Source organism: Microcaecilia unicolor, chromosome 10, assembly GCF_901765095.1.
Source record: "Microcaecilia unicolor chromosome 10, aMicUni1.1, whole genome shotgun sequence".
Classification (NCBI taxonomy): Eukaryota; Metazoa; Chordata; class Amphibia; order Gymnophiona; family Siphonopidae; genus Microcaecilia; species Microcaecilia unicolor.
In genome coordinates, this window is record NC_044040.1 from 145,073,388 (window position 1) to 145,099,841 (window position 26,454).

General features: G+C 44.9%; 1 protein-coding gene across 1 annotated transcript in view; it reads left to right on the forward strand.

Annotated features, from left to right (window-relative positions):
- Nucleotides 1-26,454, forward strand: part of INPP5D (inositol polyphosphate-5-phosphatase D) — a 420,594-nt gene that overhangs the window by 306,783 nt on the left and 87,357 nt on the right. The window contains exon 16 of the mRNA XM_030216155.1: nucleotides 25,457-25,565. Coding sequence (XP_030072015.1) covers nucleotides 25,457-25,565 — 109 coding nt within the window. The remainder of the gene's footprint in view (nucleotides 1-25,456; nucleotides 25,566-26,454) is intronic.

Here is a 26,454-nt window from a genome sequence, read left to right on the forward strand (position 1 = left end):
TGGGATTGATGTCACCAGCTGAGAGTAAGAGAAGGAGTAAAAGAGAGCGGAGGAGAGTAGGAGAGGTGTGGCCACGAAGGCGTCGAAGGCGAGAGGTATTTAGGTGGAATGGGGAAGGCAAAATGGAGGGAAGAAAGAGATGGAGATTAAAAGCCAAGAGGGAGGAAGAGGGTAGGAGAGAAGGTGAGGTGATGAAGTCAATGGATGGGAAGTGAGTTCCTGTAGCGGAGAGAGGTAGGGGGTGAGGGAAAAGATTAGGAAGGGACAGAGCTAGGAAGAGAATGTGAATAGGGGCCATAAATGATTAAGGTACTTTAGCAACTGGAAAAAGATTAGATAGAAAGAGCTGAGGAAAGGCTTACCAGGGGTTAGGCCGAAGCCAGCATTCCTCCCCCTGAGGGTCGCCTGATCCTAGCCAAAAAGCACCTGGAAACTCTGTGCACTTGGAGAGAAGGCCCTGGGAAGATCGGGGTGGAACTGGAGTCACCCCGGATACAGCTGTGAGGAAATGCAGAAGGGCTGCAAGTCCTCCACAGCACCTAGTGGGAGCGCTGGGCACCTAGAGCAGAGGCCCTGAGTGGATCGGGGTGGACCTGGGTGTCACCCCGGAGAAGGCTGTAAGGATATGCAGATGAGCTGCAAGTCCTCCACAGCACCTGAAAGGCAGCCGGTGGTAGAGGTGGGCACCTCTCAGCTGAGGAAAGGCTTACCAGGGGTTAGGCCGAAGCCAGCATTCCTCCCCCTGAGGGTGGCCTTGGAAAATAAGTATGTATTTTGGGAACCTGAGCAACTTATTGCCTTTTGAAATTAAAAAAGGCACCCGATGGATCCAGGGATAGAGAAAGAGACTAAGTTCTGTCTCACCTTGACTACTGCAGTGGGATTTATGCAGGCTGCCAGGAGCAACTACTGAGGAAATTTCAGACTGCCCAGAATACTGCTGCGAGACTCGTCCTGGGCAAGTCGCGCATGGTTCCTGCGTAGCCTCTACGTTTCAATCTACACTGGCTACCAGTAAGAGAACGAATCGCATTCAAGATCTGCACATTAACACATAAAATAATTTACGGATTAGCTCCGGAATACATGATTCCTTTAATAGATCTCCCACCTAGAAATGCTATCACAACAGCTCGCACCTATCTCCAACTTCATTATCAATCTTGCAGGGGTGTCAAATACAAGCTTCTTTTTGCCTCTACTTTCCACTACTCCAGCCCGAAGACTTGGCATGCTCTACCTCTGTACCTAAAATCGCAAGCTGATCACCATCTTTTCAAGAAGTTGCTGAAAACGTTCCTTTTTGAAAAAAACTTACTCCATTAGTAATTCTGCTGTTTAGTCATCCTAATTGCTGCTAGCGTTTTATCCTTATTCTACTGTAAAATTCATGTGTTGTACCTCTCTACTTTTGTAATTCATGTAAGCCACATTGTGCCTGCATTTGTGGGAAAATGTGGGGTAGAAATGAACCATAAATAAATAAGAAAAAAACAACCTCATGAGTGGTCACTGAACATGGGAGTAATCTGCAAGATCTTCCGAGCGTGGGACACCCCCTCAGTTCTGTTCCAGGCTTCAGGCCCACGACAGACTAGCATCAGATGCGTTTCTCCTACATTGGGGGACAGGCCTTCTGTATGAGTATCCTCCCATACCTCTAGTAGGGAAGATTTTTCTGAAACTCAAGCAAGACCGTGGAACCATGATTCTGATTACGCCCTCTTGGCCCCATCAGATTTGGTTCCCTCTTCTTCTGGAGTTGTCCTCCAAGAAACCGTGGAGATTGGACTGTTTTCCGACCCTCATCACCCAGAACGAGGGGTCGCTTCTACATCCCAACCTCCAATCTCTGGCTCTCACAGCCTGGATGTTGAGAGCTTATAAATTACCTCTTTAGATCTTTCAGAGGGTGTCTCCCGAGTCTTTCTTGCTTCCAGGAAAGATTCCACAAAAAAGTGTTATTCTTTCAAATGGAGGAGGTTTGCCGTCTGGTGTGACAGCAAGGCCCTAGATCCTTTTTCTTGTCCTACACAGACCTTGCTTGAATACCTTCTACACTTATCAGTGTCTGGTCTTAAGACCAACTCCGTAAGAGTTCACCTTAGTGCGATTAGTGCTTATCATCGCCGTGTAGAGGGTAAGCCTCAGAAGCCGAGATTGGGAGGCGGGGCTGGTGTTTGGGAGGTGGGGCTAGTGCTGGGCAAGACTTCTACGGTCTGTGCCCTGAAAATGGCAGATACAAATCAAGGTAAGGTATACACAAGAAGTAGCACATATGAGTTTATTTTGTTGGGCAGACTAGATGGACCGTGCAGGTCTTTTTCTGCCATCATCTACTATGTTACTATCCAGCTCATAATCGAAAGTGATCGCCGGCCATTTCCCGACACAAATCGGGAGATGGCCGGCGATTGCGGAAAAGCGGCGAAATCGGTATAATCGAAAGCTGCTTTTTTTGACAGCATCGCCGCTTTCCCATCGCCTCGCCAGCGAAAGTTCAAAGGGGCGTGTCAGCGGCGAAGCGAAGGCGGGACATGGGCGGGCATGGGCGTGGCTACCAGATAGCCAGCTTTCGCCGATAATGGAAAAAAACGGCGTTAAGTAGTATTTCGCCGGGTTTACTTGGTCCTTTTATTTTCACGACCCAGCCTCAAAAAGGTGCCCCAACTCACCAGATGACCACTGGAAGAAAGCGGAGATGACCTCCCCGTACTCCCCCAGTGGTCACTAACCCCCTCCCACCAAAAAAACCCCACTTTAAACACTTTTTTTTCCAGCCTGTATGCCAGCCTCAAATGCCGTACCCACCTCCATGACAGCAGAATGTGATCTGTCCTCCGACAGCCTTTTCCTGCTTGTGATGTGGCTCTGGGGTGAGTGTGACACCATTTCTGTTATTTGCACTGCAGAGTCACATCAGCAATGCATTGTTGTGGGTGTAGGTATTGGTAGTTGGTAGGCTCTACTCCCCTGGTGCTTTCCCCCTGCTTACTGGGACAGAGTGTGCCCTGTTTTGTTTCCTGTTGTAGTCCATGAGGTAGTGGCCATTTTTGTAAGCCAGTTTTAGTTCCCTTTCCTGTGTTACCCACGTTAGAGAACGTAGTTCTTACCTTGAATGGTGCTGAAAGAGGGCATTGTACACCATTGTGCCAGCTCTGACCTACTGCTCATCTTAGTACCAGGGGACTCTTTGCCAGTGGGGCACAACCTCTGATCTGCAGTTAACTGTGAGTAAACGTGCTTATTCAAATAAAGGACTTTTTCAAAGAGATTAGTCTTCAGGTGTGAACTGGTGTGCCAAAGTTATACAGCAGCAATAAGTCCTAGAGGCTGTATGCAGGTCCCTGGAGCAGTTTTAGTGGGTGCAGTACATTTGTGGGTAGTGGGTTTTGGGGGGGGGGGGTTGGGGGGCTCAGCTCCCAAAGTAAGGGAGCTATGCACATGGGAGCTTTTCTGAAGTCCACCGCAGTGACCCCTAGGGAGCCCGGTTGGTGTCCTGGCATGTCAGGGGGGCCAGTGCACTAAAAATGCTGGCTCCTCCCACAGCCAAATGTCTTGAATTTGGCTGGGGTTTGAGATGACCGACATAACTTTCCATTATCGCTAAAAAACGACGCCGGCCATCTCAAACCCCGGCCAAATCCAAGGCATTTGGCTGGCCGGAACCGTATTATCGAAACAAAAGATGGCCGGCCATCTTTTTCGAAAATACAGGTCTGGCCAGCTGTTTGCGGCGCCGCCAAAATACATCGCCGGCCATGTATTTCGCCGGCGCCGTTCGATTATCCCCTCCACGTTACTATGTTAAGCCTATCTCTGGACAGCCTTTAGTAGTTCGCTTCATGAGAGGTTTCCTTTTGTCAAAGCCCCCAGTTAAACCTCCACCAGTGTCATGGGATCTCAACGTTGTTCTCACCCAGCTGATGAAAGCTCCTTTTGAGCCACTGAATTCCTGCCATCTGAAGTACTTGACCTGGAAGGTTCATTTTCTTGGTGGCTGTTACTTCAGCTCGTAGGGTCAGTGAGCTTCAGGCCTTAGTAGTGCATGCACCTTATATTAAGTTTCATCACAACAGAGTAGTCCTCCGCACGCACTCTAAGTTTCTGCCGAAGGTGGTGTCGGAGTTCCATCTGAACCAGTCGATTGTCTTGCCAACATTTTTTCCCCGTCCTCATACCCGCCCTGGCGAAAGCAGTTTACATACCATGGACTGCAAGAGAGCATTGGCCTTTTACGAGGACTAAATGAAGCCCTTCAGGCAGTCCGTCCAGTTTGTTTCTTTCGACCCCAACAGGAGGGGAGTCGCCATCGGAAAACGCACAATCTCCAATTGGCTAGCAGATTGCATTTCTTTCACTTACACCCAAGCTGGGCTGACTCTGGAGGGCCTTGTCACGGCTCACAATGTTAAAGCCATGGCTATGTCAGTAGCTCACTTAAAGTCAGCCTCCATTGAGGAGATTTCCAAGGCTGCATCGTGGTCATCAGTCCACACATTCACAGCTCACTACTGCTTTCAGCAGGATACCCAACGTGACAGTCGGTTTGGGCAGTCAGTGCTGCAGAATCTGTTTGGGGTTTAGAATCCAACTCCCCCCCCCCCCCCCCCCCTACCCATTTTTGTTCTGTTCCAGGCTGCAATCTCAGTTAGTTGTTTATGGTTTCAGGTCATTCTATGTTATGTCCTCGCCGTTGCGAGGCCCAATTGATCAATGTTCATTGTTTTGAGTGAGCCTGGTTGCTGTGGATACCCCACATGTGAGAACAAGCAGCCTGCTTGTCCTCGGAGAAAGCGAAGATACTTATCTGTAGCAGGCTGATTGTTCTCACAAACCTGCCCACCTCCCCTTTGGAGTTGTTGTTGTTTATTTGTATTTATGCTTTTTGATTAAACTGAGGAGGCACGCTCACGCAACGGGCGGGAAGTCGTACTCTGGCAAAACTTTTTAATTTTGCTGGTGAAAATTTGCCGTTTCCTGGGCCAACACGGACGTCAACCCACAATGTGAGAACAATCAGCCTGCTGTCCTCGGAGAATACCTGCTACAGGTAAGTATTTTTGCTCTGCTGTATAGTGGGCACCCTGTTTCAAAATTACCCTCATTTTGCCTAAGAATTTCATTTTCTGCAACTTCAGAAAAAAATTGTTCAAGGCACAACTTCCGCTGTAAGCCCATTTGGGCAGGAAAATAATTGATGCACCTGAATGTAACTCACCTTGAGCTTAGATTTAGAAAGGGCGAGTACAATCTAAGCAAAATCTACAAGGGCTTCAGGGCTTTTGCCCAAAACTATTCAATTAACTGAAAGTTCCATGGCTCCTTTTTCATGAGTTCTTGCTTGCATTATTTTTTCAGTGAGCTGAGAACCGGGTGAACTGGGTTTGATTCCCACTGCAGCTCCTTGTGACTCTGGGCAAGTCCCTTAACCCTCCATTGCCCTGGGTACATGTTACAAAACACCTAGCACCCACCTGGGGTTAACCCTGCGGCCACCTGGAGGGTCTGATCCCAGCACTGCTCAGGCCCGCCTGCACTGGGCATGTGCTCTATACTAGCCAACTCTCCATCCCACGCACTAGATTCTGTCTCCCAACCACAAGTTATTCCCCGGTGATTTCTAGGACACGGGCCACACCCAGGAGTCCCACAGTTCCTAGAAAGCACTCACAGACCCAAAACACAAAACCACCAGGATTCTTAATCAATAAATTAATAGGTTTATTGTTACAGTAAAACAACGAACATTTGAAAAACCAGGTTGAAAAGTACTGCAAGCAATAACATAACCAAAACAAGGATCAACATTAAAACTAGCTAACACTGGGTAGCACCTGGGGAGTTTCAGGAATAACTGCTCACAAGTCTTGAACAGGGTCTCAGGACAGAGATGTTTATCCTCTGTATCCCCAGTACCTCCTGGCTAGATTTGAAGTCCAGGACCAGTCAGAGCCCAGAGCACCAACTTTGAATGTATCTGGCCAATGGTACTGCAAGTTCCCTTTGAAATTGAAAAAGAAAGTAATCTCTGTAACAGCTTTATAACTGAAAACAAATGCCATCTGCTGGCCAATTAGAAGAAATACACTTTGGGAAATTATCATTACAATTAACAGGCTGGAAAATCCACTGTTTCGTCAAAGTAGGATTGTGAGCCTGCTAGGGACAGAGAAAGTACCTTTATGTGATATGTAAACCACTTAGTTGTACGACAGAAAGGCAGTATATCAACAACATAATAAACATAAATGTTTGTTTTTCTTTCCAGAACATAACTTTTTCATTTCTGGGCTTTTTCAAAATTCTACAAACAAACTGACACTTTTCACTCTTTTGGCAAACCTTAAAGCTCACCCATAGCTTCCCAAATGTATCATAGCATTAAGGCGGTAATTTTATTACAGGACACCCATGTGAAAAATCTATAAAGGTACCTATTTTAGATTTATTTTATTAAAAGGTAACGTGGAGGGGCATAATCAAAAGGGACGCCCAAGTTTTGTTGAGGACGTCCTCGCAAAACATCCCGGTGGAAGGGCGGGGAAACCTGTATTATTGAAACAAGATGGACATCCATCTTTCATTTCGATAATACGGTAGGGGACGCCCAAATCTTGAAATTTAGGTTGTCATTTGAGATGGTCGTCCCTTGACTTGGTCGTTTCTGATTTTCGGCGATAATGGAAACCAAGGATACCCATCTCAGAAATGACCAAATGCAAGCCCTTTGGTCATGGGAGGAGCCAGCATTTCTAGTGCACCGTCCTCCCTGACATGCCAGGACACCAACCGGGCACCCTAGGGGGCACTGCAGTGGAGTTCATAAAATGCTCCCAGGAACATAGCTCCCTTACCTTATCTGCTGAGCCCCCCAACCCCCCCCTAAAACCCACTACCCCCAACTGTACACCACTACCATAGCCCTTATGGGTGAATGGGGGGAACCTAGATGTGGGTACAGTGGGTTTCTGGTGAGTTTTGGGGGGCTCACTGTTTCCTCCACAAATGTAACCGGTAGGGAGGGGGATGGGCCTGGGTCCGCCTGCCTGAAGTGCACTGCACCCACTAAAACTGCTCCAGGGACCTGCATACTGCTGTGATGGACCTCAGTATGACATCTGAGGCTGGCAAAAAATATTTTGAAAGATGTTTTTTTGAGGGTGGGAGGGGGCTAGTGACCACTGTTGGGAGTAAGGGGAAGTCATCTGGTCATTTTGGCCACCTTTTTGTGCCTTGGTTGTAAGAAAAACTGGACCAGGTGAAGTTGTCGAAGTGCTCATCAGGGATGCCCTTTTTTTTCCATTATGGGACAAGGACGTCCATGTGTTAGTCACACCCAAGTCCCGCCTTCTCTACGCCTCCGATACGCCTCCTTGAACTTTGGCCGTCCCTGCGATGGAAAGCAGTTGGGGATGTCCAAAATCGGCTTTCGATTATACCGATTTGGACAACCCTGTCAGAAGGACGCCCATCTTCCGATTTGTGTCAAAAGATGGGCGTCCTTCTCTTTCAAAAATTAGTCTGATAGGTATCTATGTGCCTTTATAAAATAGAATGAGCCCCAATAGTGAACCAAATGTCCTTGCGCATTTTTACACCTCCTACAAAAAAGGACAATTCTATAAACCAGACACATATTTACACGGAGCCAAAAGGTGTGGTAGTGTAATTCCAACTGCCCTACTGTACTTTAAACATTGTCTTCCAGTTTACCATCATATTAGTTCCAAAGTTCTAACTCTTACTTTTTTGATTTCACATTCCAGTTAACCTTCTTTTATCAATAGGGCTCTCATTCCCTATTTGCCTACCCAGTCTTTCCATTATCTCACAATTCCTTCTCATCTTCACATTCCATCTCATGCAGCCCGTACTTCTGGTTTTTCAGTTTGTGCTCCTACTTTATGGAATGCGTACCCACTGAGTTACGCATACAGCTGTCTGTTTTAAGATTCAAGGCAGCACTTAAGACCTACTTTTTTGTGAAAAAAAACATTCCCTGTTCAACCTTAAAATACATTGAAAAATTTTCCACAACTTGGGTGGTGACCTATTGTCAACAGGTTCTTTATCACTGTGTAGTCCATATTCTCCCCTCCTCTTGTATCTTAATATAATTAATAATTTTTACAAAATTATTTTTTTTTTAGTGTAGAGTTTTTATTGTTTTATGCTAGGGGTTCTCAACCCAGTCCTCGGGACACATCTAGCCAGTCAGGTTTGCAGGATACCCACAATGAATATGCATGAGATAAATTTGCATGCACTACCTCCATTCTATGCAAATCTATCTCATGAATAATCATGAAAACCTGACTGGTTAGGTGTGTCCCGAGGAGTGGGTTGAGAACCCCTGTTTTATGCCAAATGTTGTAAACTAGGCATCTATATGAGTTTTTTCTTGTTTTCATGTTCCCTATTTACTTTGTATGTAATAAAGGCTTTTATTTGTGGTATATTAAATAAAGTAGAAATGTGAACATGTGCGTTACACGCATAAATGTCAGAATAATGACAAGTGCTGTGTATGTGCACACGTAAGTGCATAAATGTCAATATTCTGCCTACATGCAACTCTGTAAATACCCACTTAAATTACATAGGGCCAGATTATATAAATGGCGCTGAAACTTAGGAGCTGGGAAAAATCGTTGCTCAGCGCTATTCCAATAAAGGGTGCTCCAGGATGAGCGCTCTTTATTAAATAGAATGTAGCGTCGATTTCCACGCTCAGCTTTGGGTGCGAGGACTTGCATCTGCTGAAACGTGGTGTAAATCCTGGCATGCAAGTTTGGCGTGGATCTCTATTATTCTATAATACTACACTTAAATCTTGTGAATGCCCCTGACTCACCCATGCCCTTCCCATGGCCGTGCCCCTTTTTAGTTACATATGATCCACTTTGGGCACCCATTGTTATAGAATAACATGCAGCCAGATCCGTGAAGTCATAATTAGTATCAATTAAGTGCTTGTTAACTCTAATAATTAAATCATTGGAGCTCATTAATTATTTTGCTCATGGATCTGGGATCCACACCGAAATTTGGGTGACCTTTATAGAATCTGGGGAATAATGGTTGTTTACAAGGGGGGTATACACAAAGGAGGACCATGGGCAGGACATGACCTGGGCTCTTGCTTATATATATAACTTACATAATACTGCCTTATTTAGGTGCCTTCACTTATGCCAGCTCTATGGTTAGCATTAACTGCAGATGCTAATGTTAGATGTGTCAATACTGGATTACACCTCTCGCTATGCTCGTATTAGCCCTCTCCTTAGGTCACTTCATTGGCTCCTTATCCATTTCCGCATACAGTTCAAACTCCTCTTATTGACTTACAAGTGCATTCACTCTGCAGCTCCTCAGTACCTCTCCACTCTTATCTCTTCCTACACTCCTCCCTGAGAACTCCATTCATTGGGTAAATCTCTCTTATCTGTGCCCTTCTCCTCCACTGCCAGCTCCAAACTTCATTCCTTTTATCTTGCTTCACCATACATCCGGAATAGACTTCCTGAGTCAGTATGTCAAGCTCCATCTCTGTCTGTCTTCAAATCTAGGCTAAAAGCCCACATTTTTGAGGCTGCTTTTAACTCCTACCCCCTATTCACTTGTTCAATACCCATTTCTGTTTTATTATTCCCACCTTAAGTATTTCCCTTATCCCTTATTTGTCCTCTTTGTCTGTCCTGATTAGATTGTAAGCTCTGTCAAGCAGGGACTGTCTCTTCATGTTCAAGTGTACAGCGCTGCATACGTCTAGTAGCACTATAGAAATAAGTAGTAGTAGTATTCTATAATGGAACATAATTGCCTGGGTTCCGTTATACAATAGGCTCCTACCTCATGGCCCAGGGCACCTAAATGGAGGAACCAGTTAAAGAGTTACCCTCTGTGTGTGTACCCAAGGATTTTATAAAATGTGTTTGATGAATATAAAGCACAATGGACCGTCAAGCGTGGGATAGTCAAGGGTCTTTTATTAGGGGACCTGACACGGGCTGTGTTTCAGCTTGAGTATGCCTATGTCAGGGATCAAAGAGCCTGGTTATATTTAGTTTGACCCCTGATGCAGGCATTTTCACACCAAAACATGGCCCATGTCAGGGCCCCTAATAAAGGACTCTTGACTATCCCATGCTTGATGGCCCTTTGTGTTTCTATATTAGTCTTGTTGCTGTGTATTTTGACCCTCTCTTCTGCTGTTCATAAAATATGGGTACACATCACAACTCCACTTCTCACTGCCCAAAATTTGCCCCTGGGAACATCTACACAAGATGATTGTATAAGTACATACAATCTTTTCTGTACATACATTTATACTCACATGTAAAAGCCCCTTTCTGTGTGTAAACAGACTTTACACATGGAAAATCCTTTGTTAAATTATTTCTAAATGTATGATGTAGTACACAAAGTTCATCTGAAGCAATTCAAGATGTCTGAATCTTGTAGAAAAGAAAATAATTTCAGTTTGAGTCAAACCTATCCCATTCACTTTGCTGTTCTGCAGTGAATCATGCAATTAGTTTATTTCCGGAGCCTAGAACTACTGTTCTGACTATGAGTGGGAGGCACTTGAATGAAAGTACAGTACTTGTAACTTGATTTGAAACCATGTGTGGGTGACTTTGAACTAGAGCTATATTTTGCTGGAGCTTTAACATTGAAGCCACACTATGGAGGGTGCATATGTCAGGCTGCTGAATTTACATGCACCAGACATACACCTTTATATGCAAAGAGGCTTTGGTGAATGATCCAACTTTTCTCTGTATTATGGCTAATGGTTATTATTAATAATAGAAATAATAGGGTCAATATTCAACAGGGTTTAAGTGGGCAGGAGAGGAGGAGCCAGCAATGATGCAGGCACCAGTCATATTTAGTGCCTACCAATGCCTATAAGTGGGCAGATAAGACCTCAGAAAAGGCAATCCAATTTTTGCTTACTTAGCTATGAGGGTGCTGACACTAAATATCTGCCAGCACCCACATAACTTCTAGGTTGAAGCTTGACCCACATATTACATGCTGGTGCTCAGACATGTCCTAGCACTCAATATCTAGGTTAGATTCAGACCCCAGTGGTCAGCAGCTTTTAAAATCACTGAGCATCAGAGGCTAAATATCGCATCCAATAATTATTTTTTGGGCATCTATTGAATATTTTGACACCCAACAGACAGGACTTAACAAGGACCTGGGTTTTCTAGCCCATTATAAACCATAAAGTTGTATTTCTCTGTTTATCACCCTCCCCTCACCTATCCACACCCATCCTGTTAGACTATCAATGAAATGCTTTGATGTCCCCATGCATACCTCCTACCCACCCCCACCCTCCCACCCTGTCAGACTGTCAAAGTAATGCTTGGATGTTTCACTTATATATACTATCTGCTACCACATTTGCTTATTTCCGATCTGACAAAGAAGGGCAACCTTCGAAAGCTAATCAAGAAATGTATTAAGTTATGTCCAATAAAAAAGGTATCATCTTATTTTCTTTTCCATGTTTTATTTTGTTTGATTTCTATTGCTAACATATTTATAAATGACCTAGAGATGGGAGTAACTAGTGAGGTAATTAAATTTGCTGATGACACAAAGTTATTCAAAGTCGTTAAATCGCGGGAGGATTGTGAAACATTACAAGAGGACCTTACGAGACTGGGAGATGGCGTCTAAATGGCAGATGATGTTTAATGTGAGCAAGTGCAAAGTGATGCATGTGGGAAAGAGGAACCCGAATTATAGCTACGTCATGCAAGGTTGCACGTTAAGAGTCACTGACCAAGAAAGGGATCTAGGCGGCGGCGTTGATGATACGTTGAAACCTTCTGCTCACTGTGCTGCTGCGGCTAAGAAAGCAAATAGAATGTTAGGTATTATTAGGAAAGGAATGGAAAACAAAAATGGTGATGTTATAATGCCTAGTATCGCTCCATGGTGCATCCGCACCTCGAATATTGTGTTCAATTCTGGTCGCCGTATCTCAAAAAAGATATAGTGGAATTAGAAAAGATGCAGAGAAAGGCGACGAAAATGATAAAGGGGATGGGACGACTTCTCTATGAGGAAAGGCTAAAGTGGCTAGGGCTCTTCAGCTTGGAGAAAAGGCAGCTGAGGGAAGATGTGATAGAGGTCTATAAAATAATGAGTGGAGTTGAACGGGTAGATGTGAAGCGTCTTTTACACTTTCCAAAAATACTAGGACTAGGGGGCATGCGATGAAGCTACAATGTAGTAAATTTAAAACGAATTGGAGAAAATGTTTTTTCACTCAACGTGTAATTAAACTGTGGAATTCGTTGCTAGAGAATGTGGTAAAGGCGGTTAGCTTAGCAAAGTTTAAAAAAGGTTTGGATGGCTTCCTAAAGGAAAAGTCCATAGACCATTATTAAAGGACTTGGGGAAAATCCACTATTTCTGGTATTTGTGACCTGGATTGGCCACTGTTGGAAACAGGATGCTGGGCTTGATAGACTTTTGGTCTTTCCCAGTATGGCAATACTTATGTACTTATGTAGAAGGCAAGAAGGTACCTCTTTTAACCCTATTTTATAAAGACACATAGGCGCCTATGATACTTATTTTAGAAGCATTCAGATGTCTAAATGACAGCATGTAAATGTCTGGAGAGGCCCTTCAGAGGCTATTTACTGTTTGGTGAGGACTTGAAAAAGTTGGTGAAGGCCCTGGGTGAGGCCAGGTTGCAGCAGCTCCTGGAAGACTGCCATTGTGGGTTGCTGTGCTTCTCTTGGGAGTAGGTCTCATTCAAAGGACAGGGACCAGTACTGCCTCAGCAGGTAGTCCTCAGGTGCTTCAGTGTCAAAGGTCCAAAAAGTGTTGCCTTTTGGGGGGATATGGAGGGCGAGGGATTCCAGACTCTTTTCTTCAGCAGTGTTCAAAGGTCCCTAGTGAGGATCAGCTGGGCCCTTCGGAAATGCAGGTGGGTAGCAGAATCTATTTCACCATGAGTAGGCCCTCATCATATCTGACCAGTGGGCCTTGGAGGTGGTGCAACGGGGGTATGCCCTGGAGTTTGCCAAACCCATTTCATATAAACTTATGGTGATGGTACCCTGCAGGTCCTCCCTCAAGAGAGAGGTAGTTACTTCAGCTCAGAGCTATAGAGCCAGTTCCAGCCTGTAACAAGACCAGAGACACTATTCAAACTATTTTGTAGTTCAGAAAAAAGGGGCAGTTTTATCTTGGATCTAAAAGGGATCAACGGCCGTCTCCAACTTCCACAGTTCACAGAGATGTTTCAGTCAGTAATAGCATCAGTGAGGCCAGCTCAGTCTCTTACCTTACTGGACTTGTTGGAAGTGTATCTCCACACTACCATATGGGAGTCTCACAAGTGGCCCCTGCACTTCTGCATTCTAGGCAGCTTGCAGTTCAGAGCTCTATCTTTTGGACTGGCAACAGCACTACAAACCATTTCCAAGGTCATGGTAGTGATGGCAGTACATCTCTGCAAGCAGGGAATCTGGGTGCATTTCTGCTTGGATGACTGGTTGACTCAGGCTGATGCAGAAGCAGTTTCGAAGGCAGCTATGGAGGAAGTGATATGTCTACTGAAGAGGCTTGGGTGGCTAGCGAGTTATGCCAAGAGTCATCTAGTACATTTCCAGGATTTAATGTACTTTGGGATGTCCTTTAAATACCATCTTTGGTGGTGGTGCCCTGGACAAGGGCCCACATGCTGTTTTTACAGAGAGCACTGCTGTCTCATTGGGCCCTGCAGCCCCAGGAGTTGGATACCTCTCTGCCTCTTTCTGTGCCGCTTTGCCAGAATTTGGTTTGGTAGGACTGTCCCAGTAAGCTACTCAAGTGGAAACCATTGGACTCACCTGAGTAAGTGGTTGTGATAACCAGTGCAAGCCTTCAGGGCTGAGGAGTCCACTGCCTGAGGAGGCTCACACAGGGCCAGTGGTCACAGTGGGAAATATCTTAGTCCACCAATTGCCAGGAAATGAGGGGCATTTGCTTAATACTACTATGGTTCCTGCCCATCTTATAGGGCAAGTTAGTCTGGATAATGTCTGACAATACCACAGTGGTGGCTTACATCTACAAGCAAGGGGCGGTGCACTGGAAGCTTTCAGCTTTTTAGTGCCTGGTGGATTGTTGGGGCTCCTCATGCTTCAGTCTGATGGTGTTGCATCAGAACGGGAAGTGTCCCTGTACTTCAGTTGCAGAAAGGAGGCTATCTCATTGGGTATCAATGCCCTTGTGCAGCCCTGACCAAAGCAGGAGCCCCTTTCTGTGTTTCTTCATTGGCCCCTGATTGGCAGGATCCTACACAGAATGACAAGGCATCTGTTTCTCATGATGTTGGTTGCTCCACATTGTTCATTCCTTCAGACAAGACACAGTAGCACTGATCACCACCTGTTCCCTCCAGCTGGCCGGGAAAACCTCCCCCCCCCCCTGCCCCCCGCTTCCACAGCTGCACACAGTCTAAGCCCGAATTCAGAGTCCCCAAGCACTTCCTTGCAGTGCACAGGTCCAGGTCATAATTCAACACCCCAAACAATCCTCAGCAAGGCACAGGCCCCGGTCCTGGTTCAGAACTCCCAGGACTGCCCAGCAAAGTCAAGGTCCAGGTCACAATTCAACACCCCAAACACTCCTCAGCAAGGCAAAGGTCCGGATCCTGGTTCAGAACTCCCAGCACTGCTCAGCAAGGTAAAGGTCCCGGTCCTAGCTCCCTTCAATCTCCTTTTATCTCTCACCTTCTCCCGGGAGGTAGCAGCTGCTGGATTCTTCCTCCATGAGCCCACAGCCTCAAAGCCAGGCTGGCTAGGAAGCCCTTTAATTTCCTTCCTTGTACCCGTGCCACTGCAGCCATGTCCATAGGCTTATATGCCTCTGCTTCCCTTGCTGGAGTCACCTCCCATTCACCTTCTCCCCAGTCCATTAATTCCTCTCCCTTTATGCTCCCCAGCTGTTCCTTCCCACCCTGATTATCCTCCATTACCCAATCACTCCCTTCCCCCTCAGCCCCCTGGGACTGGTAGTGCTCTTCCTGCTCCCTTTCTCCCTCCTCTGTAACTTGCATGGGTTCCTGGGACTCATAGTCTTCCCTCCTTTTTAAGTCTTTATGATACTTAGACCTCCTCAGTCCTGCTCCTTTCCCGACTCCCTTCTCCCTGCATCTTCATGGGTTCCTCACAGTATGCTGAGCATAAGGTTTCCACTTAGTGGGCAGAGGTGCCATCTATCTTAGAGCTTTTACAGAGGGGCTTGGAGCAGGGCTTGGCTCTTAGCTCCCTGAAAGATCAACTGGTGGCTCTCTCATGTTTCAGGGAAAAGGTCAATAGGACTTCCCTGTCAGTGCAGACAGATATTGTGTGCTTTTTGCACATTATGAAGCACATTTGTCCTCTGCTTCAGTCCATTGTGCCACAGTGGGACCTCAGTTTGATCCTCAATTTGCTCACATGGCTGCTTTTTTGAGTTTTGGAAGAGAACCTCCCTGAAGGATGTCACCTTTAAGGCAGTTTTTCAGATGGATTTCTTGTTGGCTAGATAGGTTTCTGAGGTGCACACTCTTTCTTGTCCTTTTTGACTTGTCCTTTTGACAGTCTATATTTGCATGGTGCCATTGTTCTTGCCGCAGGTAGTCTCTCCATTTCATGTGAATGAGGTGGTTCATCTCCCAGCTTTTTCAGAACCTGGAGGCCTCACCAAAACTCCATAAATTAGATGTCCACAGGGTGCTGTTGCATTAACTGAATGTTACCATTTGTCTTGTTTCAGGGGCCTTGTAAGGACCAGGTTGCCTCTGTTTTCCATAGCGTGATGGATTAAGGTTGCAATTAAGGCACCTATATCATTTGTCAGAAGGTTGTTCCATTTAGTCTGCAAGATCATTCTATGTGGGTTCAAGCAAAATCCCAGATGGAGACCTGGAGGTCACTCCATAAGACATTTGTAAGGCAGTGATGTGGTCTTCACTGCATTTTTTAAAATAAACTCTACAAGATTGATGTACTAGCAAGAAGCGATGTGGCCTTTGGCAGAGCGGTGATTCAGGGGGCCTCGTATTCCCCCAGTAAGGTATTGCTTTTGTACATCTCATTGGTCTGGATTGGTCTAGCAGTATGATAGGGAAGGTGAAATTTATTCATATCTGTTAATTTTCTTTCCTTGACTCCTGCTAGACCAGTCCAGTACCTGCCCTGTATTTGCTTGCTTTGTTCCTGTGTTTTTGTATATAGCTTTTTCATTTGCAGTTTGTTGAAATATGCTGCTGCAGTGGTTTCTGATGGGGTGCAAAGTGAGTCTCGTGATTTCCAAGTTATGATTTAGCATTGGCATACTGGAGAGTTCCAGACTGCACCAGCCCTTATACTAATAAAAACATAGGTCATATTGTCTTTATCTGCCTACATTTTTCTATCTAGTCTGCCTATCCATGCCATCTACTCTCCCAATCACTGCCTTAAAGATCCTATGTACTTCTCCCAAGCTATCTTGAATTCAGATATGTTTTCGTTTCCACCACTTCCACCGGAACACCATTCCATGAATTCACCACCCTTTCTGTGAAGATGTACTTCATCAGGTTAACTCTGAGTCTGTACCCTTTTACCTTCATCCTATGCCCCTTGTTCCAGAGTTTCCTGTCAATTGAAAGAGACTCGCCTCCTGTGCATTTATGCCACATAGGTATTTTAATGCTCCCCCCTCCTGCCTTTCTTCCAAAGTATACATATTGAAATCTTTAAGTCTGTCCCCATATGCTTTAAGACAAAGACCCCTGACCATTTATATCTTTTAGAAGGTGAGGTCTTCAGAATTGTACACATTATTCTAAATGAGGTCTCACCAGAGTCTTATGCAGGGGCATCATCACCTCTTTTTCCTACTGGCCATTCCTCTCCCTGTGCACCCAAGCATCCTTTTAGCTTTCGCCGTCGCCTTTTCTACCTGTTTGGCCACCTTACGATCATCACATACAATCACATCCAAGTCCCGCTCTTCTTTTGTGTAGAAAAGTTCTTCACCCCCTAAACTGTACCATTCCCTCAGGGTTTTGCAGCCCAAGACATAACCCTGCATTTGTTTTGCATTAAATTTTTGCTGCCAGATTCCACACCATTCCTCTAGCTTCATGTTATCCACACAATCAGGGGTGTCTACCCTATAGCAGATTTTGGTATCATCTGCAAAGAGGCAAACCTTACTAGACCGTCCTTCAGTAAAAAAGAACCAGCCAGTGGCGTACCAAGGGGTGGGGGCGGTCCGCCCCGGGTGCACGCCACTGGGGGGGTGCCGCACGCCGGTCAGCGTCGTTGGTTTCCATGCTCCCTCTGCCCCGGAACAGGAACCTGTTCCGGGGGAGAGGGAGCATGGAAACCAACGACACTGAGCGGCACGGGGGGGGGGGGGGGGGGCGCTGCACCTGGGGGAGCGGGGCACATCGGTGATCCGCTCCGGGTGTCAGCGCCCCTCGGAACGCCACTGGAACCAGCCTATGTTTCTATGCTTCTATGTTAAGTAAAAATGTAAATAAAAATGATGGAAACAAACTGCTAGAGTGGTGAAATACAGTATTTAAAATTGCCAAAACTCTGGTTAATGACATTTTCTGTGTATACTTCCCATGATTTGGGGGGCCACAAAAAATTAATTGGTGGGCCACAGGTTGCCCACCCCAGTTCTAGCATCTAGGCATAGGTTAAGTATTGAACTTAACTTCTGTCACTCTTTGTGATAGGCAAAAAGATCTTCTATGCTCCAGTCACACTTCTTCCCATTCTTTCTCTTTCTTGTGGCTCTGTGTTCCCTTTCTCATAGATCAGGCAAGTCAATCAACACCCTCCCTCCTATTTCTTTCAGGGTCTCAGCACTCACCAGCTCCAGCATCCAATCCTTTTCCCATTAAGGACTATAGGTTAGTAGTATCTTCACTCAGTTACTCTCTTCTGAGAGTCAGGATCAGATCTCCCTGATGATCTATTCCTCATCAGTGGATCAGACTGGAAACCCCTGATCAGTTTAGTCTCTTTGGGAACAGGCCTCTCTCCATTCACTTTGTACCAGGGGAAAACTGTGGACCAGACTGGCAATCCCTATGCTTTCTCCTAGCCCCTAGAACAGGTAGCCAAGGCTCAGATGGGCCCCAGAGTGGTATACCCACCCACTGCTGTTCTATATGCTCTTAATTGGGGATCCGTCTAGGGGAAGAAGAGAGCCTCATAGCCGAACCACCTCTGTCTCCTCTCTGAACTGAGAGTTATACTTCCCTCCTAAAGCTAAGGTTTCAATTCTGTTGTGCTACTTTCCTGGAATAGACCACCCCTGTTCAGATTCATTGGTACCTCTCTGGAGCAGGTGCCCAAATGTTCTTCCTGCAACTGCATACATGTTAATAATTGAGAAATATCCATTCTGACATAATCAGGCTACAGAAGACATCAAGGACTTCAAGTGACATCATAAAACATACACGACTGAAGATTAGATTACTGTTTCACGTTATATGAGAAGAAAACAGAAACCTAAAATAAAATGTTTTACACAGTTTAGGGATATTTTTATTGGATATACTGGTTAGTAGCCATTTACACACAAAATTTTCAGCTTGTTCTCTTTGTTTTCTGTTACACTTGTATTTGGCCCTAGTTCATTTTCTGTTTTCCCTTCTGTTTTTTTTCTCTTTCTTATTTTCATTTTCACTTTATTCTTGCCTTTACATCCTTCTTCCTACTCAGCTGCATCTTTAATCTGATAATCTTATGACTGGTGTATAATTTTAGGAGGATTATTGAGTTGCAGCTCCAGCACAGAGCAATAATTAGGCTGAAATTGATAGTTCCAGAATTTACTCTAGCTGATATTCATTCTGTTCTATCCTGTAAAACATTTTATGGAGTTCCTTTCGTTTTATGATTGTTTTTTACTGTACACCACTGTGCTTTCTGAAGGGTGGTATATCAAACTCTAATAAACTAAATTAAATTAAGCATGGTGAAAGTACAGCTGCCTAAGAAGGAGAACACACTACCACAAAAGAGAATAGTGTAAGGGGATATTTGAACAGAATATCGTGATTAACAGTTAATACCCAATTTTTTTGTTGAAAGTGCTGTGGGAATTTTTTTTATCTTGTATATCTTTTGTCTAACTGGGGGTCTAATCTTCCTTAAAGGACATTTGTGGAGGTATTATGTGAGTTAATGGGCCATCCCCTCCCCTTCAAACACTCCATCAAAATCTTAGGTGTTGTCTTTGATTCAAACTCACTTGCAAATCACAAATTAACTGTGTGCTCTGTTCCTCTTTTTTTGCTCTTCATTGTATTCGTGCTTTTTCTGCCACCTTCCCTTATCCATTCCCTCCTCCTCAGTCTTGCTATCCCACATCTAAATTATTGTAACTCTCTCCACACGGGTTTACCTTTATATTCTGTGAAGTGCTTGCAATTAATTCAGTCTACAGCAGTCAAAATTATCCACCAAGCTCATCGATTAAAATCTGAACACTGGCTTCACATTGTTGCCTACATTAAATTCAACTTCTTAACACTTGTCTTTAAAAGCCACCTACTCTTCACATCTGATTACATCAATTCTCTTCTCATCCATACATCCCCAATTGGCCCCTGTGCTCCTCTCAAAAGTGGTCCTCTGTACCTTCCTACATTCTTGTCTCTGCACTTCACCATCTCCCATGAACCAGCTTTCAGTTATCATGGGCCCAAACTATGGAATTACCTCCCTCTGATATCAAACTAGAACACTTTCACTAGATTCATGTCACTACTCAAAACTCACTTCTTTTCAGATTCCTTTGCTAGTTTTTCCTACTCCAGTGCCAGAATTGACTTTTTTCTCCCTTTTGCAGATCTTCCTTTAAGCTCTCTGTCTTCTAGATGTTTCTATCCAGTCCTCTCAGTGGTGTGCTGGTAAATGTTTAACAACAGGCTCGCTCCCCAGTCCCCCTCTGCGCCCCCTGTCCCCCTCTGCGCCCCCCCCCCCCCAAATTGCAGAGCTGGCTATAGCCGGGGAGAGAGCTGGGGGGGGGGGGGTGGCAATGCATTCCTCCAGGAAAAAAAAATTAAATAATCCCAGGTTCCAATCTAATTCATGTTTAATGTGCGATAAAATGCCATAAATGCCGTAAATAAATATAAACTTTTAATGTTGAGCACCTGATTCTCAAAGTGAACATATTCCAAACACTATAATGAAAATAAAATGATTTTTTTCTACCTTTGTTGTCTGGTGACTGTTTTTCTGATCATGCTAGCCCAGTATCCAATTCTGCTGCTATCTGTCCTCTTAACTCCGTTTCCAGGGCTTCCTTTCCATTTATTTCTTTCCTTTCCTCCTTTCTTCTTCATTTCTGTTCCTCAGCTTCTGCCTATTTTCTTCATCCATGGGCAGTTTTTCTCCTCTCTTCCTTTTCCCTCAACTCATCTCCTTCCTCACTCTTCCCTTCCCTCCATCCATGTCCAGCATTTCTTCTCTCTCCCCTCCTCTCCCCTGCCCTCCATCCACCCATGTCCAGGGACCCTTCTCTCCCCCTGCCCTGCATGCACCCATACCCAGCGACCCTCCTCTCCCATGCCCTCCATGGGCCCCTGGGATCACTCTCTCTGCTATTTACTTCTACTTCCAAAAGCTCAAAGTCAATATTGAGCCTGCAGCAGTTAGCACTTTTTTTTTTTTTAATACTGACCATCTGATATTCAGTCGGGACCTGTTAAGAGTATCTGGCTGGGTCCCAACGATCCCCCTCCCCCAAGATTCCAATCTCCCTCTCTCCCACACCCAGAAACATCATGAAAACCCCTTCTAATCCCCCCTACCCTCCAAACGTCACAAAAATCCCTTCCAATTCCTCCACCCAACTTCCCCCCCCCCCCCCCCGGGTCCCAATGTCCCCCTCCCCCAAGATTCCAATCTCCCTCTCTCCCACACCCAGAAACATCATGAAAACCCCTTCTAATCCCCCTTACCCTCCAAACATCACAAAAATCCCTTCCAATTCCTCCACCCAACCCTCCACCCCCAAACATAGAGAGCACCCTCACTCTCACCCCAAGTATGCTTCAGGTCTACCTGCCTCGTCCTTCTAATTCTTCGGGGCAGGCAGTCTTGCCTGCCCGCTGCCAGCTGACTCTCCCCCGCTGCCGATTCACGTTTCAAAATGGCCGCCGAGACTTCAGCAGAAGTCTCGTGAGGCTGCCTCTGGAAGTCTCGGCGGCCATTTTTAAAGTACGAATCGGCAGCGGGGGAGAGTCAGCTGGCAGCGGGCAGGCAAGACTGCCTGCCCCGAAGAATTAGAAGAACAAGGAGTCAGTGAGGATCCGGAGGGAGGGAGAAGGGAGGGAGGAGAGCCAGAGCCGGCTCGCTATATTTAACAACTGGCTCGCAAGTCGGTAGAAAGATTAACAACCGGCTCTTGCGAGCCGGTGCGAACCGGCTCCAGCACACCACTGAGTCCTCTCCTTTCTTTCTGACCCCTGTCCTTTCCACTCAATCATATCCCCTTTCTCTATTCTCTCTCTGTCTTTTTTCCTCTTGTATTTTTTTATTAAATTGTTAACCACATAAAAGCTATTACTATAGCCATCTGCAATATATCAAGCATTCTGTAAATAATTAATAAATATTCTATAAAGAACAGTAGGCACCAAGTTTTATTTACAGAGTAGGCTTCAAATATGCCTTTTCACAACATCTAAATCTAAGTGTTCCCTTATAGAATTACTTTCATAATCTATAAAAACAACTTAAGATGATGACAAAAAATTCAAATTTGCCCATAGAGAAAATACCTCTCGGTTGTCTCGGTCGTGTGATGACTCCTATTCTCCTGTCTCACTCAGTCTCCTCTCTGTAGTAGATGGGTTTGGCATCCTCTTTTCTCCTCTCTAAATGTCTCTCAAACACTAGGGCCTTCATGCAGCCCCAGTTTCTTTCAAATGCTCTCAGGACCTAATGCACAAGCTTACTATGCTTGAAATGTTTGCTTTAGATTGGTTGTAGCCAGGGCCGCCGAGAAGGGGGGACAGGGGGGACAAACTTCCCGGGGCCCGGGCCTCCAAGGGGGCCCTGCACTGCAGTCCCACCCGCCACCGCCACCAGGACCCTTCCACCCGAACCCCCACCAGCAGAAGTGATGTCTTCTGTTCTGACTCCGGCGTGTGTGGCTCACACAGACGTGCTCCTCTCAGCTGATCTTCGCTGTACTCTGCAGGGCTTCTGTGCGTCTGACGAGTACAGCGAAGATCAGCTGAGAGGAGCGCATCAGTGTGGGCCGCGCACGCCGGAGTCAGAAGACAGCACTTCTGCTGGCGGGGAGTTTGGGTGGAAGGGGCCCAGCCCGGTGGCGGAGGCAGGTGGGACTATGGCACTGGGCCCCCCTCAGGGGGGACGACAACAACCTGGGGGGTGGCAGCGGGGGCGGGGCTGGGGGCCCGGGAGCGGCCTTGTCCTGGGCCCAGCCCAGTCTCTCTACGGTCCTGGTTGTAGCCTGTCTAAAGCAAATGTTATTTAGCATGTAATGCACAAAGGGGTTCTGCGCTCCTTTTACCATTCTCTGTAGCAGCTACCAACTACCCTATGCAAATGAATTGCAGTGAGCTCATTAAAATTAAAATGAGCATTCTGAGCAATGCACAGACATGACAGCCTACCTTTAATGTGAAAGTTTTTACTGCAAGTCTGTACTTGTCCTTATGGGGAGCAATCTGCTTGTACTGTATAGTGCAAGCAGACTGCTCCCCATGGTAGGCACTCACGGACCCCTGCCCCCCTCTGACCTTTAAAAACTTCCCTGGTAGTCCAGTGGACCTCGACCTCCCCCCCAAGCAAAAAATCCCTGGGGGTCCAGTGACCCCCCCCTACCAAAAATCCCCAAGGTGATCTAGTGACCACCTCCCCTCCACATACCTCAAGAGTTGAAGGCAGGAGGGCAGGAGCAATGCCTCCTGCCTCTGGGCCTGCCCTTCTCAAAATGACGGCACCTATCCCCTGCCTGGTGCATCCTAGGATGCACTAGGAGGGGTTCAGCACCCTATGTATGTGCAGTCACTCTACGCTCAGTCAAGTCCCTTCTCCCGTTTTCTGGGACTTAATTCTCCTTTCTCCTCACCACATGTGTAGCCACTCTGAACTAGGTAAACAGGATTCAACCAGGACCTGGGTCCTACCTCCTATCACATCAGATCTCCAGCATGTACTCTCACTGCTTCTGGGCTCTAATCTGCCAGTGAGGAATGGTGCTTCAATATTATGTTTTCAATTGCTAGGGACATGCAGGTTCTATGGAGTCCTGCAGAGCTTGCCTGGCCCTCACTTATGAAAGTGTGAGTGTGAAACAGCATCCTCCATGGGCAGGACTATAGGTGGAGGACTCTCGCTCAGCTTAGATGAACAGTGGTTTGAATATTGGCTGGTGCCTGGTTTACTTCTGGGTAGCAGCATCAGAGCTTCTGGGCCTCAGTCCCAATCCCTCTCCCCCAAAGATAAATCAAGCCTGGGCCACCCCCCCCCCCCCCCCCATGCCCACCTTGAAACTCCCTGGTGGTCTACAGGGATCAATAAGTCAGGAGCAATGCTTACTCGCCTCTACCCATTGCAGAACCAACCAGAAAATGGCATCTACAATCCCTGGCAGCCAGTGTGCAGTTTGAATCCATATATTCAGTGATAGTGCATGAACATGGTTCAGCATTGAATAATCAGGGCTAATTCAGCCCACAGTGATTACTGTTTAAAAAACGTTGACCATTGCTGTCTCAACTGTTCCTCATTCGTGGACTCAAGAGATTATGCCTTCAATCTTCTCAAGGATCCTCTGAGATTTCTTTCCCTCCCTGTGGACATGGCTCATGATTTAGAACTACTACTACTACTTAACATTTCTAGAGCGCTACTAGGGTTACGCAGCTCTGTACAATTTAGCAAAGAAGGACAGTCCCTGCTCAAAGGAGCTTACAATCTAAAGGACGAAATGTCAAGTTGGGGCAGTCTAGATTTCCTGAATAGAGGTAGGTGGTTGGGTGCTGAAGGCGACGTTGAAGAGGTGGACTTTGAGCAAGGATTTGAAGATGGGCAGGGATTTAGAACCTTCCTCATGCAGGACAAGCCTTCTCTCTTTTTTTTTCAAGGAACAACTGCAAGCTACATACTATCTTCATTTGAACAGCTGCAGACTCTTCCAGTCCCTTTCCTCTTCTAGGGGAAAGCTTTCACTACAGCCGTTCACTTCAGTGAAAAGCTTAGAGCACCTCCAGAGTAAACTTAGAACTGGATTTTCTATACAGAGCTTTACACTATCACCTATTGGCAGAACACCAAAATTAGTTCTTCATTCTCTATGCCAGAACCTTCTTTATGCTATGGAATAAACTTTTCCTTAATAAAGCAAGTTAGTGTGTAATAGGATCATTCATCTCTCCAGCCTAAAGGGAGCTCTGGCTAGTTTTATGTCTCTCTGAAAAGACAAAGTTGTTGTTGATTACAGGCACCGAGGAGCCTGAGGAATCTCACATTAATAAACAAAAGTGGGTTTTCTCCCCTTCTGTAAAGATTCTGGGAGTATTTTTTGATTCAAGTTAATAAGGTTATCCAGAAAGCTTTTTTCCTGATGTGTAAATTATGATGTATTCGTAAATATTTTGAAGTCTACCATTTTTGGTTTTTGGTCCAGGCTCTATTATTAAGCTCCCTAGGTTGTTGTAACATTATTTATTTGGGGTGTTCCCAAGTATTACTGTGAAAACTGCAGATGATTCAAAATACTGCATTGAGATTGATTTATTTTCTGAAGCGTTCTGATCACTTAACATTTTACTATTCAAAAGTTCATTGGTTACTGCTGGCAGCCCGGGTTAATTGTAAATTGTCCTGCGAGATGTATAAGGTATTCTATGGGTTAGCTCCTTTATATTTGGTAAATTGTTTTGTTCTGTCAAATCCAGAGCGTAATATTCGCTTAAAATATTTGTTTTCCTCCCCATCTTTAAAGGGTAAATTTTGGAAGAAAATGATTATTAGCTTATCAAGCTGCTAAATTGGGGAAAGATATTTCTCCTTTAATAACGCAAACTTTGAGTTACATTCATTTTAGACGTTTGTTAAAGACACATTTGTTTCAGAGTTTTGATAAGAATTTATTGTTATAGGTACATTTTGCTATTTGTATAATATTTTGCTTTCTGAATTTTCTGTCTCTTTTTATCAAATCGCGAAGTATTGTAGGCTATGTTATGTTATGAATCTCATTTGGAGTAAAAGAGACTTGGTTTTGAACAACAGTTTGATTTAAACTTTATTTCATGAAAGCTTAAGGCCTTTTAGGTATAGCTTGTTTAATAGGTAAACTTGATCTTGAGCATTAGACTACCTATTGTCTAGAAATTTATAGGTCTATGATTGTGGTATTTGTGTTTCTTTGTTTGCAGGAAGCAGAGAATATTATTCAGAAGATCAGACAGCAGCAGTACCAGGAACTTTTTGGCAGCGATCAGCTCAACATTGAACGAAAGGAGAACAAAGTTTTTCTGCACTTTGGTAAATATCACAATTTCTTCTTTCAGGAACATAGTGAGATGTAATGGCACCATAGAACACAGAGCCATTCCTTGCTATCTATATATCTATAGTCTTATATTCCACTTATTTCTTTAAAAATTCGAAGCAAATTACAAAAAAAAAGAGAACCTCAACAGTAGAGGGAAATACAAAATTCAGAAATCAGGTTACTATCTGTTAAACACTCTTAATTAAAATGTTGAATTTTTAAAACAAATATGTTTTAGGAACTATTCGAAAGAGAGAGTAGGAGGGTAATTCTCTGATCTATCTCGGGAGATTATTCCAAACTCTAGCCACTTGGAACTGCCCTCTTATTTCAAACTCTTTTCAATTATGGAAAATTGAGTTACATTGTTTTTAATTTCACGCACAGTAGAGTGATTATTAGGAATATTTAAAATCCTAGTAACTCCTTCAGAATTCAATCCATGAAAAGATTTAAAAATCAAACAGGCAATTTTAAACACTATTCACGAATTAACTGGAAGCCAGTGCAAGGACTCCAACAAAGGAGTAGCCCTTTCAAATTTGCCCAAACAAAACATAAGCATAGCTGAGGTATTCTGCAAAAGTTGGAGTTTTCTTTCCAGTTTCAAAGATGCTGTACAATATAAGGAGTTACGATAATCTAATTATTGTATAGCTCAATACAATATATAATTGTTGAAATAGTATTGATTGATCTATAACCTAAGACTTTCCTTTCTCAGAGATGACATAATAGCTCTTAGTTGGCATAATTTGAAAAAGAACTTCTTAACTAGGTTGTTTATCTGGAATTGAGTCCAAAAGGACACCCAATACTCTTGCTTCTTTTTCAATTGTGAAAATTTCACCTGAATCCAAAGTTAATTCTTTGGCTGAC